This window comes from Epinephelus moara, chromosome 24, assembly GCF_006386435.1.
Source record: "Epinephelus moara isolate mb chromosome 24, YSFRI_EMoa_1.0, whole genome shotgun sequence".
NCBI lineage: Eukaryota > Metazoa > Chordata > Actinopteri > Perciformes > Serranidae > Epinephelus > Epinephelus moara.
The window spans coordinates 38,831,347-38,845,515 of record NC_065529.1 but is presented as its reverse complement, the minus strand read 5'-3'; the positions used below and the strand labels follow the sequence as shown (position 1 = coordinate 38,845,515).

Below are 14,169 nucleotides of genomic sequence, written 5' to 3'. Positions count from 1 at the left end.
TAATAAGTGTCCAAAAGGACATTCAGATGTCGAGGAAACCTTTCAAAGACCTGAAATAACAGTCTCAATCGCTCGTTGATGACAGCCTTGTCAGAACATGAGACTTGATAGTGCTGCACCAGAAACCATTAATCCATTACCCAGTCATGTTTATTTATAAACAATCTGCAAATCCTGTAACCCGGTTTCACCTCTGAATCACCAACCACATCTTGCTGTTGTTTCATTGACGGCTTTTTCCCTCAGTTAGAGGAACAGTTGACAAATCAGAACTTTGCAATCAGAACTATGTACTGTCGCAAGATTGCAACAGAAAAATGGCCACAAGCATGGATGAAATCGATGCAAAAGTACAGGTTGTTGTAAGTTACTTACTCTTAAAGGAGCTGTGTGCGACATTTAAATTATTAATATAGCGGCAAACTGTGATATATAGTTGAGTAATGGCGTCCTGAGCTGAGAATGTAGTCGCGTTCTCTCTGTGTGTGTTGTAATGCAAACTTCTCTGTTCTTTGTTGTGGTAGACGAGGGGTCTGCAACCGTTATTAAAAGAGCCATTTTTGGCCAAAAAGGGGAAACAAATCTGTCTGGAGCCGCAAAACATAATTCAGCCTATTGACATTACTAACAGATCTAAATGAGCATTCATTAATATGTTTTAGCACAAGATACCTCCTATGCAGTGGGCTATTTATGATTATTTTGTACTTTAACTTTGCGGTGTTGCCGATAAAAGCAAACAAATTTCTCCTTGCGCTTTTAATTCTCTATTTTCCCCTGAGACTTTTCCCTTTTTCGATTTGGAATCAACAGCTATCCTGAGGGAGACTCAGGACTACTGTCGCCATCGCGAGTGATGTTTTTAGAGGAAAATGTGTCAGACCACAGACATGACGCACATTTTAGTTGACGAAATGTTAAAAAAAAAAATTAATCGGTATATAGGCTACACATTTTTAAAGTTAAAGAATGTAAGAATCACTTTAGGCCTACAACAATATATGAAAATTCAAATATTAGATAAAATATTGATTATTTATTTCCATTAAATTTTCTGTCAAAGCCACAGGGAGCCACTGGAGAGGGGCTATAGAGCTGCATGCGCCTCTAGACCTGCAGGTTGCCCCACCCCTGTGGTAGACGGTCCGATACTATGTGCATGTTAGTGCCTGTGAGTCCCTGTATGTATATATATATATATATATATATCCCAATGACTAGCTATTCGCCCCCGCTCTGCACTGCACTCCTATGGCAGTTACCACTGATAACGTTGTGGCAGAATGGCATTGTCAGGAAACTGTAACTGCCACCCTCCAATTCCCCCCACGTTAACACTGTTAGCTCCATCTAAACCACAGCAGCTGTCATCACTGTTCGCACTGTTAGCATTGTTAGCTGCTAGTCGCTGGCTCAGCAACCTCCATGTTTAGAGCTGTGTGCAGACGATCTGGCTCAGAATCACAGATGTGCTCTGAATTTCCCTCTGGATGTCCAAGCTCCTCTTCCTGTCTCTAAGACTGAACCCAGCCACACCACTGAGGAAAGTCATTTTGGCTGCTTGTATCCGCGATCTCATTCTTTCGGTTATAGCTAGAGACTGAAATTATGTGCCATACATAATAATTATATCAAAGTATAATAATTTTTTTTTTTTGTTGTTATTAGAAACAGCCTTTAATAAACAAAGTAGACTGAATGAATAAAGTCAAATAAAATGACCCTCCTGGCTAAAAAACAGTTTGTTATTCTAATATGTTTTTTTGGTATTTTATTCAGTACGCTGGGTCACTGGTCACCCAAGCTAGAAATGTATCTGCTGTCAGTCATGCAAGCAAAGTGCTTTGTTTCCATTGTTACAATAAATAAATATTTAAGTATTAAACTCTGAGACTCGAAGAGCAGTGATGCAGTGTGTCCCTCTAACGGCCGGGCTCCACCAGGCACGTCAGCGGCGCGACACGTCTGCAGCGCGAGTCCCGTAGCTGCTCGCCCCCCTGTTAATCAATTACAGCGGCTCCACCGGCAACGGGAGCGGCGCGACAACCCTCATCTGTCACGCTACAACTCTCTATTTTACGCGGCTCTTCTATTTTTGTCGCGCTACGCTCCCCTACGCGACCCTCCAGCAGATAAAAACTACATGAAATAGTGTGCTAAACGAGCGCAATGTGTTTTTAAATGAATAAACCATTATCAGAGGTGATATGTGATGATCTTTTTTCATGCATTTACCCATGTTTATCCATGACATTGTGTAAATGTCCGTGGCGGACATTTGAAAGCGAGTAGATAACAAACAGTACAGTAAACTTGTAGATAACTCAAATATATGTAATAACTTCGGTGGAAAATGCTTTAACATTTCATGCAGCCTACATGCAGCCTCTCGGCTCGGCAAACGGTAAACAACCCCGCTGGCTTCTCTACGTGACGCTTCCATACGCAGTCAGTGGAGCCCAAATGAATACGCTGCAACGCTACGCTGACGTGACGCTTACGCTTGCAGCCGGTGGAGCCCGGCCGTTAGTGTGAGACTGAAGCTGATTCAACAGGTCTGCAAATGTATCATTTAATTTTCAGGCTTTCAGATAGTGAAAGTGTCTTTATTGGAAACGTGGAGCTCCTCAAGCGGCCGAAGCAGAGAACAAAACTACAGAAAGATAACGTGCCTGCACAGCTGAAATTGAGCGCTTTTTAATTTAGTTTATTCTCTTATTGATGCAGTGATCCACAGAGTAAAAAGATGTGGCCAAGGCAGGGTCATGCATTAAAAGATTTTGAATTTGGATTTGGTGGTGAGGGGTCTTGATATCCTGCTATCCTGCCTTTATCCTGTTTTTCTTTTAGTAACAGATTTAATCAAAACTTCCTTGAGAGGAAAGAGAACTTTACAAAATCTGTTGCATGTGCAATAATTTATGCTGATGAAAGAGAAACCATCTTTACAAGGCCACATGACAAATTTGGAGGAAATTAGTTGGGCACAGGCAGCGCGATTTCTTTTGTCATAAACTCTCATTAGCCATTGCAGCCCACCATTCTCCAAAACTTGTCTTTACAGAGCTTTCATTGCAGGATTGTTACAGATTTTTTGTGTGTGTGTGTGTCGCTGACGAAATTTTAAAATCTTTGCATGTGTGAGGATTGGGTCAGAAATTCTGTCTGACCTTCTCAAACTTAACGAGGTTCAGTGACAGCTGTGCAAGAAGGAGACAGTTTCATCCAACACGGGGAGTCTGTCTCAGACCTCAAAACTTTTTTTTTTAGACAGCTAAATCGGGATTTAACTGCCCCCTCATTGAGCTGGGCACCAGGCTGGAAGACCACAGAATGACAGGAGTCCAGACCGCCACAGTTTTGGCCGTCACACACACACACACACACACACACACATACACACACACAGGAAGATAATTTACTTTACAGAAACTGAAATAAAGACGAAGCCTTCTTGCTGTTGCATTTGTTATCTGTGTTAGCTTCATGCGTCACAGTTGTTGACATGACTCAGCTGATGGAGAGGGATGGATGTGCAACTTTAATTTGCAGTTAATTATTTAATCATTTCATTGGTTGTTTGCTCTGATTGCTTTTTGTAGAACAGCTTGTCGGGCTGTAGAGTTAATCTTTCATGTGACACTAAATAAACACAGACTTGCTTTGGCACAGAGTTATTTACAAAGTTTAGCTACTCTGACTCTGCACCAGTCTCCAGCCACAATAGCGATAAGTACAGTGTGTATCTATAGGGTCTACGGTGCACAGTATGTACAAAGACATGTCTCGGCTTGTCCCCACTGTCCTGAGAGCTGCAGGAGGCTAAGAAACAATCCTTCACACAAACATGCCACACTGAGACACTCTAAATCTCCTCCACAAAATCCTGTTGGAGAAGCAGTGGAAACATTGCATTGAGTGCACAAAACACATCACAACATCCTCCTGTTTCTTTTTGTTTTTTATATTTCAGTCGGCGTTTGCAAGGACTCAAAGTGTTGATATAGTCATATTGTGAGTTTAAAGTGGGTCTAAGCAGGGACTCAGACCAAAAGCATTTACAAGGTCGCTCATGCATGAATATTTTCTGTGCCTGTGTAACACCGTGAACAGAGTCATTAAATGATCCATGTTGCCAATGTAACAGTGCGCTCTGGCATTGCAAGCTGCAGCACACAGCAGCCCTGCAACACAAACTTCTCTTCTCACTGTCAGGTTCGTGCATGAAAATAGATAAGCTCCAAAAAATATCAATGTACTTTATTTATCTTATGCTGCACCGCCCATTATTTGTCATGTGGTTCTAACACTGTTGTTTTCATTTTCCCAGTTCAGCACTAGCTGTGCCAGTTTGTGTTTTAAACAGTTAATGACATTCAGCAGCTACACCACAGCGATCAGATGTTTGTAGGCCTCGATCACACAGAGCAAATTTTAGCAGCTTGTGGCGGTTTTCAAAAATCGTTTTCAATGAGAGTGAAGCCTTTTGCTCGCTGCTTTTCCTCCTGCTGAGCACCCCACCTTTGTACTGTGTGAAGCTCACATTTTTCCAGGAGCGCACTGAACACCTCGAGTTGACACCCTCCAACTTAAAGCAGAGAAGGGGGGGTCGTCATGTGCATTTTTCTCAACGTCCAATCAAATGAATGACAGGCGGGCCTCTGTAGTAGCGATAAGTTGAAGTTAGCAGAGCTCCGTACATGGTTTATGTTAAGCTAACTTTTGCTCACTGTTAACGCCCCCCCCCCAGACAGAAGGCAGGTAGTTGAGGTGACAGAAGAAACTGTCGCCTCGACTACTTTCCAACATTTTCCCAAACATAAGTAGGCCAGACGGTTGACAGCAGGTTGTCAAACTGTCCCCAACTCATCCTAAATAAGCCTTGAACCGACCATCATCCAGGCAAAGCTCCTGGACCAGCTGGTGGTACTTCATGTGATTTTTCCTCTGTCTGATGAGTGTCTCAGTCAGAGCCTTTTTATATAGGGTATCTGTGAGTTTGCTTCAAAGCAAAATAGTTGAGTTTAGTCAAGGACGTGTGATTAGGTGATTGCCCGGCAACTTTTTTTTTTTTTTTTTTTTTTGAAGATGCCGCAAATTGCAAAAAGTGCTCTCTCTGATCCAGGCAGACTTCAATGAAAAAGGCAGTGCGATGCACCTCACATTTTGCAGTTTGGAAACTTTCTCTGTCTGATCAGGGCCTTACGGTACCACATCTATCAGCCTTCAGTGACTCTGAGGACGACATAACGAAATGAGGACATTTTTAATTACTTTGTAGTGTCTTTTCGTGGAGATGGCTCTGCTGTAGGGAACCTAAAGCAAAATTTTTCAATATGACTACTAGCAGGACTTCAAGGCCTTAAAGGGATAGTGCACCCAAAAATGAAAATTCAGCCATTATCTACTCACCCAAATGCAGAGGGAGTCCTCACATCCCTTGCGCAGATCCCAGGAGAGAGTGGCTAGCAGCACAACTGCACACATAATGGCTGACGGCGAACCAGATTAAAACATAAAAAAAAAAACACATAATTGAAACCACAGAATATCTCCACACTGCTCGTCCGTAGTGATCCAAGTGTCTATCTCCACACTGCTCGTCCGTAGTGATCCAAGTGTCCTGAAGCCCCGACATAAAAAGTTGTTTGGTCATTTAAACTCTGTTTTTAGCCTCATTGTAGCCTGTAGCTCTAACTGCCTCTCTTTGGACCGCACTCACGTGTGTGCGCTTGCGCGAGACAGTGAGACATGGGCACCGCCTTCATGTGTGTTCACGTGCTTTCGCTGGTCTCGCACGCATGAGCTAGGTGTAAACAGAGGCATTCAGAGCTACAGGCTACAATGAGGCTAAAAACAGAGTTTAAATGACGTTTTTCCAAACAACTTTTTATGTCATGGCTTCAGGACACTTGGATCACTACGGACGAGCAGTGTGGAGATATTTTGTGGTTTCAATTATGTGTTTTTGGATGTTTTAATCGGGGGCGCCCAGCCTGCATTAGGTGGAGTTTTGTTGCTAGCCCCTCTCTCCTGGGATCTCCGCAAGGGATGTGAGGACTCTAAAACTTCACCTGACCCTCCCTTGGCATATGGGTGAGTAGATAATGGCTGAATTTTCATTTTAGGGTGTACTATCCTTTTAACTCTCCACAGATTGAGCTAACCAACAGATCGCCAGATGCTACTTTTTCCATGTTTCAAGAAGAAGTGTGATACGCTACTTTTACTACCCCCATACTGCTAACTGTAGCTCACCTGTTAGCTCGGTACCAGAAAGTTAGAGTAAGCACCTTTTCCCAGCTAGATGAGTCAGAAATGTAACACTATATATGATAATGAGTATCTTTCAAAATAAAAGCATCAGCTAAATCCACATGTGAATGTACAGGAAATGCATAAGGCTTTGGTCATAGTAATAAAGCAACACACACACACTACTTCACATTGTCACATTCCTCTTCCACAAAACTGCTAAAGAAAAGATTGTACATTAAGAAGCTCTCAAAGACAGTCGATCTGTTTCTTTCTTTTAGAGCCATCTATCCATCAGTGCAGCATTTTATCATCTCAGTTGTCTGAGCCTTCCCTTGTAAACTCACGACACATAGCTCTCAATTTCACTACCTCACCCATGACTGTTTTTTTTGCACCTAATTACATTTAAATTCAGTTCACACAACAAATGTGTAAAGTGCTTTTTTGATGTTTATTCATTGTATGTTTCTTTTCTTTGATTTTATCTGATACTGTGAAGGTATTGTTCCACAGTTTCTCTTCATCATCATGTTAACATCTTTAAACTTCTGTGTGTTTTTAGGAGGTGTATGCATCTCCCAGTCCGTCAAGATTCCCCGGGAGCCCAAACAGGGAGAATTTGACAAGGTCATCCGGCGTCTCAGAGAAAACCCAAATGCGAGAGTTGTCATACTTTTTGCCAACGAAGATGATATCAGGTAAGGCCCGGTAATAGGTACATAACACTCCTTTGAAGATTAGAGAAACACGACCGCAGCAGACGGCACAGAAACATGTGGGAACACAGCCGTTTCAGTCCAGCTCTGCCAGACCACTGTGCAATGAATTGCAGAACAAAATCAAAGTGGAGCCGGACAGGATGCTGACCTTATCCGTGGCAACATCTGTTTTCTCACCTTTGCAGGCGGCTACTCCATGCGGCTAAAAAGGCCAACCAGACGGGTCATTTCATCTGGGTGGGTTCGGACAGCTGGGGCTCAAAGATCTCTCCGGTGGTGCACCAGGAGGAGATGGCAGAGGGAGCAGTCACCATCCTGCCCAAGCGGCAGTCCATCAAAGGTACAGAGAAGGGCATTGTGCATATATCAAATCTGCCTGTATAAAAAAAACATATGCATAAAAACAGTAAAATATTCCTTTCATGTGATGTAGGACTCTGCCTGTTTGGAATAAAAGTTGCTTTGTAATATTTAACTATAAATCATTTGATCATCAAAGGTCTAAAAAGTAAAAATCAGTCAAACAAAGCAACAAAGTAAATTGAACATATGCAATATTCAATCAGTTATGCTGTAGAGCACATCAGAGCTGCGGCTCACAGACTGTAACAACACTGTTGTTTACACTGACACTCCCTGTGTCAATGACAATGAACTCATTGATCTGTCTAGGGTTTGATCGTTACTTCATCAGCCGAACGCTGGAAAACAACAGAAGGAATATCTGGTTTGCTGAGTTCTGGGAGAACAACTTCAACTGCAAGCTCAGCCGTCACGCCGTGAAGAAAGGGTCCGGGCTGAAAAAGTGCACAAGTAAGATACTCTTCCTGTTGTGAGAAAAAGCCAATTAACGATCGCTTTGTTCAAATTTTTAACCAACGCGAAAAGATCCCTCTGATGTCTTGAGGGAGGTGACACATCTGGCTCACAGTTTGTTGTGACAGCGTCGCCCACCTATAAAAATTGGAGCGGCTATACATTCGATATTCAGACTCACAGTTAATCTCACAGCTGATTTCAGTGCCGCACTATATTTCTGCTGACTCTAGTGTGTTTACCCACATGGCTATAACAAGTGAATGGCTTAGCCTGGCTGCACAGTTAAAGCTCCAGGCTCAGTGCCATACGTTATAAAGCTGCGGAGGGCACAATCTGTCTTGAGGTTGAAAAACGCAGCACATTTTATTAACATTAAAACACCAATTACGTAGTACAAAAGACGAGGGATAAAAGAATGTTATGTGGGAGTTGCTTCACAGAATCCTCTCTTATCTTAATAGTTAAAACTTAATTTTTAATTAGTTCACATGAATCTATAAAAATCAGTTACTCTTTGCTGCACTTATATGGGTCAATATAAAAGATGTTTCATCCTAATAACCACAAAATGGATGAACATGACAGTGACAATCATTTGGGTGTCACGATATGAGACACATGCTTATTAAATGAGAGGCATGATTATATACATTGTGTATAATTATTTCGCAGGTCCTTGGAGGAGCATTCAAGATATTCAGGACAATATTATTTAGAGGAGCGAGCAGTCTTTTTTTCTGGCACATGTGCCTGACCTCACATGCATATTTATAGTCAGGGCAGGTTAAAACAATCAGCATTAGCATTGTCGCCTCACAGCAAGAGGGTTCGCGGTTGGATCGGGTGTGGGGGGTGCGAACCCCGGAGTAGGTGAGCCCTTCTGTGTGGAGTTTGCATGTTCTCCATGTCTCAGCGTGGGTTTTCTCCAGGTACTCTGGCTTCCTCCCACAGTCCAAAGACATGCAGGTTAACTGGTGACTCTAAATTGTTCGTTGCTGTGAATGTGAGTGTGAATGGTTGTCTGTCTCCATGTGTCAGCCCTGTGATAGTGACCTGTCCAGGGTGTACCCCGCCTCTCACCCAATGTCAGCTGGGATAGGCTCCAGCCCCCCGGTGACAATCTAACAGGATAAGCAGTTACAGAAAATGATTGAGTGAATGAATTAACTGTGTAGTCCAACTTGAAGCTATCAAGGGAGTTAATGTTAACAGCTCATCCTGTGATGAGTTTTGGAAGCATTCACTGTCATGTTAGCACATCATCTTCAAAGACTACAGGTACATTTGGTACTTTGTACTGTTTATACTTTTTACATATTAAAAACAAGCCTCTGGTGCTTGCTGAAAGAAACTTTTTATTAGATATCACTCACAAATTGGCAAGCGTGCTAACCTAACGTTATTTGCCCATAAAACGAAGCTAATATTAACATACATGACATGCACTAGTATTATTTATTCTGCTGTGAGGGAGCTGTACTGTTTCTGGTGCAAGATATTTCTCTGACACCATACATCTTAAAACATTTAAGAGAAAATGTTGTTTGAGTGGAACAGATACACAGGAGTTACAAGGCTGCTTATGTGGGCTAATGATGTGATCAGCTGTGATCAATTGTGTTTTTCCAAACAGTATTAAGGTTTACAGTGTGTGTAGCCTAGTTAGCACGAATGCTGCAGAAAAGTACCCTACCAAAACCTTCAGTCTTCTCTGTAGATGCCCCCAAAAAGATTGAATGAAAGGACAGTTCACCCCCAAGTCAAAATACATATTTTTCCTCTTACCTTTAGTTCTGTGTATCAATCTAGATTGTTTTGGTGTGAGTTGTTGAGTATAGGAGATATCAGCTGTAGAGTGTGTCTGCCTTCTCTTCAGTTTAATGGAACTACTCAGCTTGTGGTACTCAAAGTGCCAAAAAATACATTTTAAAAACTCAGCAGTGATGTCTCTTTCCAGAAATGATGGTTATTCAAGATAACCCACAGACCTTGTTGTGAGCAGTTTCATGTTGGAACTGTTTCCTTTCTACCGAGCTACACCCGCTAACTGAATCACTTTGCAGAAGGAAGCGCACGTCTACTCATGAATGAGGGGCTCGCGCTCATGACATTAAGAGAACTAAACAGCTGAGCTAGTAGATGCACACTTCCTTCTGCACGGTGATATGGTTGGCAGGTGTTTGGTGGAAAGAAAATAGTTCCTACATGAAACTGTTCACAACAAGGTCTGGGGATTATGTTAAGTAAGCAGGTCATGTTTTCTGGAAAGAGACATTGATGTTGAATATTTTAGATATATTTTTAGCGCTTTGAGCACCACAAGCCACATGCCATCTAGTTACATTATATTAGAGGGAAGGCAGACATCACTACAGCTGATATCTCCAACACATTGCAACTCACACCAAAACAATCTGGATTAATAAATACAGGTAAGAGGAAAATATGTATTTTTGATTTTGGGGTGAACTGTCCCTTTGAGTACAGCTACAACATTTCAACATCAAGTTGTATTCAACATGTGACCAAGTAGGTCCATATATAGACTTCACCTCATTGAACACAATTGTTCTGTAGAAATCATCCCATCAGGAGCATCTGTTCAGTGTGCAGGCCCCTTTTCTCTTGAGATGTTTTTGTCTAAGCACCTTTTATCATGTTGGGGTGAGCAAACACAGCCTCGAAACTAGTTTCTTTTTTGCACTGTAAATTTGCTCATTTACGTTTGATAGTAACCTGAATGTTTGTCAACATGATTCTCTTTGGTAAAGTGGAAATACAACGCAGACACCAACCTGAGGTACAAAACTGTGTTATGGGTGAGAGCCTTTTAACGTCACCCAGCCTGAGGTGACATTGGCAGCAGAACTTTAAGCTCTGTAATTGGACTCTTACAGCAGTACCTGTTAGAACCAGAGACCTCTGTCTTGTACCTTTGACTTATTTTAAGAAACTAGACTTTTTATCTGCAGCCGCTAATGTTTGCTCTCCCAAAGTGATGATACCCGCTGAGGACTGAGCTCATACCACAATCTGAGAGCTAGATCCAGTGATTCTAATGCAGAAATTTGTCCTAAAATTCAATTTCAGATTCTATTTATTTTTCAGATATGGCAGGATAACGCCTTGGGAGTATATGTCATTGAGCCCTACATTATGCAGACACGAATATGAAATGAAAGCAAAATGTATTTGAAATTTAAAGATGGTTTACTTTAGAGTGAGGACAGAGGAATGTGCAACAAATGAAAATAAGGAAAAACAGTATTGCGTTGCGTTACGTAACATAATTATGGCCTGTGGGACACATGCAGGAGGGAAAAGCAGAGACGGCCACCCCAGAAAAATCAGCACATCATTACCGGACACAAAATCAGAAAATCAGCCACTCTCACATTCATACTTGAGCAATTTTCGAGCCTCTTGTCCAACCGTATAACGTGTCTTTAGGCAGAATCCACACACTCTCCAGGGAATCAAAGGGAATCAAAGTAATGACCATCTTGCTGTGAGGTGACAGTGCTAACCACTGAGCCACCACACTGCCCTGGAGCCAGATGTGTGTATGCACAATCTGCATACGCTACTTTCCACACAGACACTGGTGTTTACAAACAAGAATGTGTCGTGACAGTATGTGAACAGTAAGTCAGTGCATGCGTGCATGATGGTTTTCTCGACTTCACTGAAAGAGAAAACATCAAAGAAGGAAAAACATGTTTAGTCTTTTTATTTTTTCAGCCCGTTACAGAGCAGCATTTATGAATGTGTGCAGGAACATTCTCCTTCTCTACAAGTGTGATCCTGTCACATATTTATCCAAAACATACCGTAATGCAGACATAGGAATATGTATGTATATATATATATGAGATATATCAGATCATAATTATCACTCATTCTTGAGAATTAGGACGAAACCTTTTTGGGGTTCGTGATTTTTAATCTTAAGTTAGACTTGGAAAATATATTTCAAAAGATCAAAGTCTTGACTATTAGACCTTGTAATGGGCCAACCTCCCAGTGATTTAATTTTTCCTTGAACAGCATACATAATGGATGTTAGAGAAAAGATCTGACGGAGTTGACGTCCTCTGGAGTTGACAAAAAGTAATATATTTATTCATTTCACAGCAGTCGTATTGAGTGGCCTTTTTATTGCCTGATTAAATTATGTTTTTGTAGAAATCCGACGGAGTTGACACAAATCTGGGACACATTTTTAAAGGACCAACATTTTCACAAAGAAAAGACTTTAAAACAAAGATGATTATAGCTGAGCATTTTACACCAATGTTATCGTATGAATGTACTGTTAGTTTTAGATTTTGAAGGCTTTTAACACATGTACTTAATTGTTTGTAGTTGTGACTTCTTCATTGGGACAAGGGTGTTTTCTGGCAGAGGGCAAGTTCAGAGGTTAAAAAATGAAAGCAGTTTAGTGTGTTGATAAGTAACAGTTTGAAGGTGTTTTTTTTTGGGTAGGACATGATTTTTGCAAATCTCAAGAATACCTTAAAACTTCAATTAAGAGCCTAGTCCCAATTTAACACCCAGTCCCTTTTACTAGCCCGGTGTGGCTACACATTTTGACAAATAAAGGCCTGTCTTCATTACAAGCCTGGTCTAGATGTCAAGCAGTTCATTTTTTGTATAGAAATTCTTCAGGTGTATAAAACTGGGTTGTTGGCTACCTCAAATTATGTGTCCATTTCTCGATTACCCTGTAAGTTATTAATATTCCTTTAGTCCATAAGGGTCCTCAGATCAAAAGAATTAAAAGGGTTTTAGTAGTATAAGGTGGTGCTGTAACTCACTCTCTCTCTCTAATGTGCTGTCTGTCAGAGCATGGTCAAAATGAATGATTCATAATTGATATATTATTTGAAGCCTAATTTTTATACAAGCCATATTTATACCTGTTTAAATAAACAATTTGATTGTATTTCCCAATATTTGCTGAGCAACAGTTTTGTGTGAGGAAGGAATTAAAGGTTTGTCCCATATAGATGCCTATCCCAAATATAGGCCTGTTGATTTCAGTGATTTAAGCAAATTATAGCCCGGGCTATTATTTGAGGTTTTACAGTAGGTGTGATCAGTTACCTGATTTCATTTTTCATTTTTATCATTAATGTAAAATGGGGTAGACAAAGTATTAGTACCACAATCTAGGTGTCGGCTTCGTCGAGTGTACCAAGTGCAGCGCGATGCTGGTGTATGACAGCAAAAAGACGGGGACCTCGACACTTAAGAGGAACATGACGAAGGCTTGCCATGGAAAGAAAGACGAGAGTCAGCCATCAATGTCCACGTTCGTATCCTTAAAAAAAATCGTGTTTAAACCGGGCTCGGGCTTGTAATTACAGTTAAAGGGACGGGTCGGGCCCGGCTCGGACAGAACATGCACAGGCTTTGGTGAGGTCAGGCTGGATTTTTTAGGCCCGATCTCAGCTCTAGCACTTGTAGAAGCCATTGTTTCTAGCAAAGACGATGGAGAACAGGCGTTCTTCTTCGGTGCTCGTCCTCGGCACAGACTGACGCGCGTATACTGCCCCCGTCAGTTCCGACAGGAATCAACACGGCCCGCTGAGGGCAAAGTTGTATCTGGTACTTACAGTACCGAAAAAAAAAAATCCAGGTACCGACGCATTTTTTGCGTGTTGGCATCGACTTGGTACCGAAGTATCAGTTCTCATCACAACCCTACCACAATCTACGTCCTTCAAAATGCTGATAAAGTTGAATCAACAGCTCTCAAAACTGTTTCAACAAAAAAACTCACAGTAGTAAAAAAGTGAAGACAGAATTTCTAGTACAAAAATCTAAAAATTAATATACAAATCAAAAATACCCCTAAAGGTGGTTTGTCATACATGTGTAGAAAAAGACACAAGCTTGCATAATATAGTATTTACGAATAAAAGGTATCATCGTATTTATCCTATTTAACCCTATGGGCCCGAACGACGCATTGTGCGTCCAAATTCACACCTGTTCTTCTCTATTGATTTTCTCCGCGAATTGTAGCTTTCCGACAAGACCAAGCACTTGTTGGTAGTACAATGTTTTCATAGCGAAAAAAAATGATAAAGTTACACTAAAATGATGAATAACAGAGCTTTCATACAGCTCTGCACACACATTACTCTTGGACGGATTACTCGTGAATGCAGGCTCGCACAGAAATGCCACGCACATCACATGAAAGCGCAGGAGCAGAGCTTTCCAGTGATGCCACACACATCATTGTACCGTCATCCCATCACGCTATAAATCCAGATTTATTGTTTACAAAATAAAAACCTGACGAATTTCTTCAAAATCCATTATACAGATCTTGTTATCAGTCACTTCATATAGTGAGGAATAT

The 14,169-nt window shown here is 41.3% G+C and overlaps 1 protein-coding gene across 1 annotated transcript in view; it reads left to right on the top strand.

Moving 5' to 3' along the window:
* Positions 1–14,169, top strand: part of grm4 (glutamate receptor, metabotropic 4) — a 277,637-nt gene that overhangs the window by 196,236 nt on the left and 67,232 nt on the right. The window contains exons 4-6 of the mRNA XM_050038398.1: positions 6,821–6,956; positions 7,163–7,317; positions 7,650–7,790. Coding sequence (XP_049894355.1) covers positions 6,821–6,956; positions 7,163–7,317; positions 7,650–7,790 — 432 coding nt within the window. The remainder of the gene's footprint in view (positions 1–6,820; positions 6,957–7,162; positions 7,318–7,649; positions 7,791–14,169) is intronic.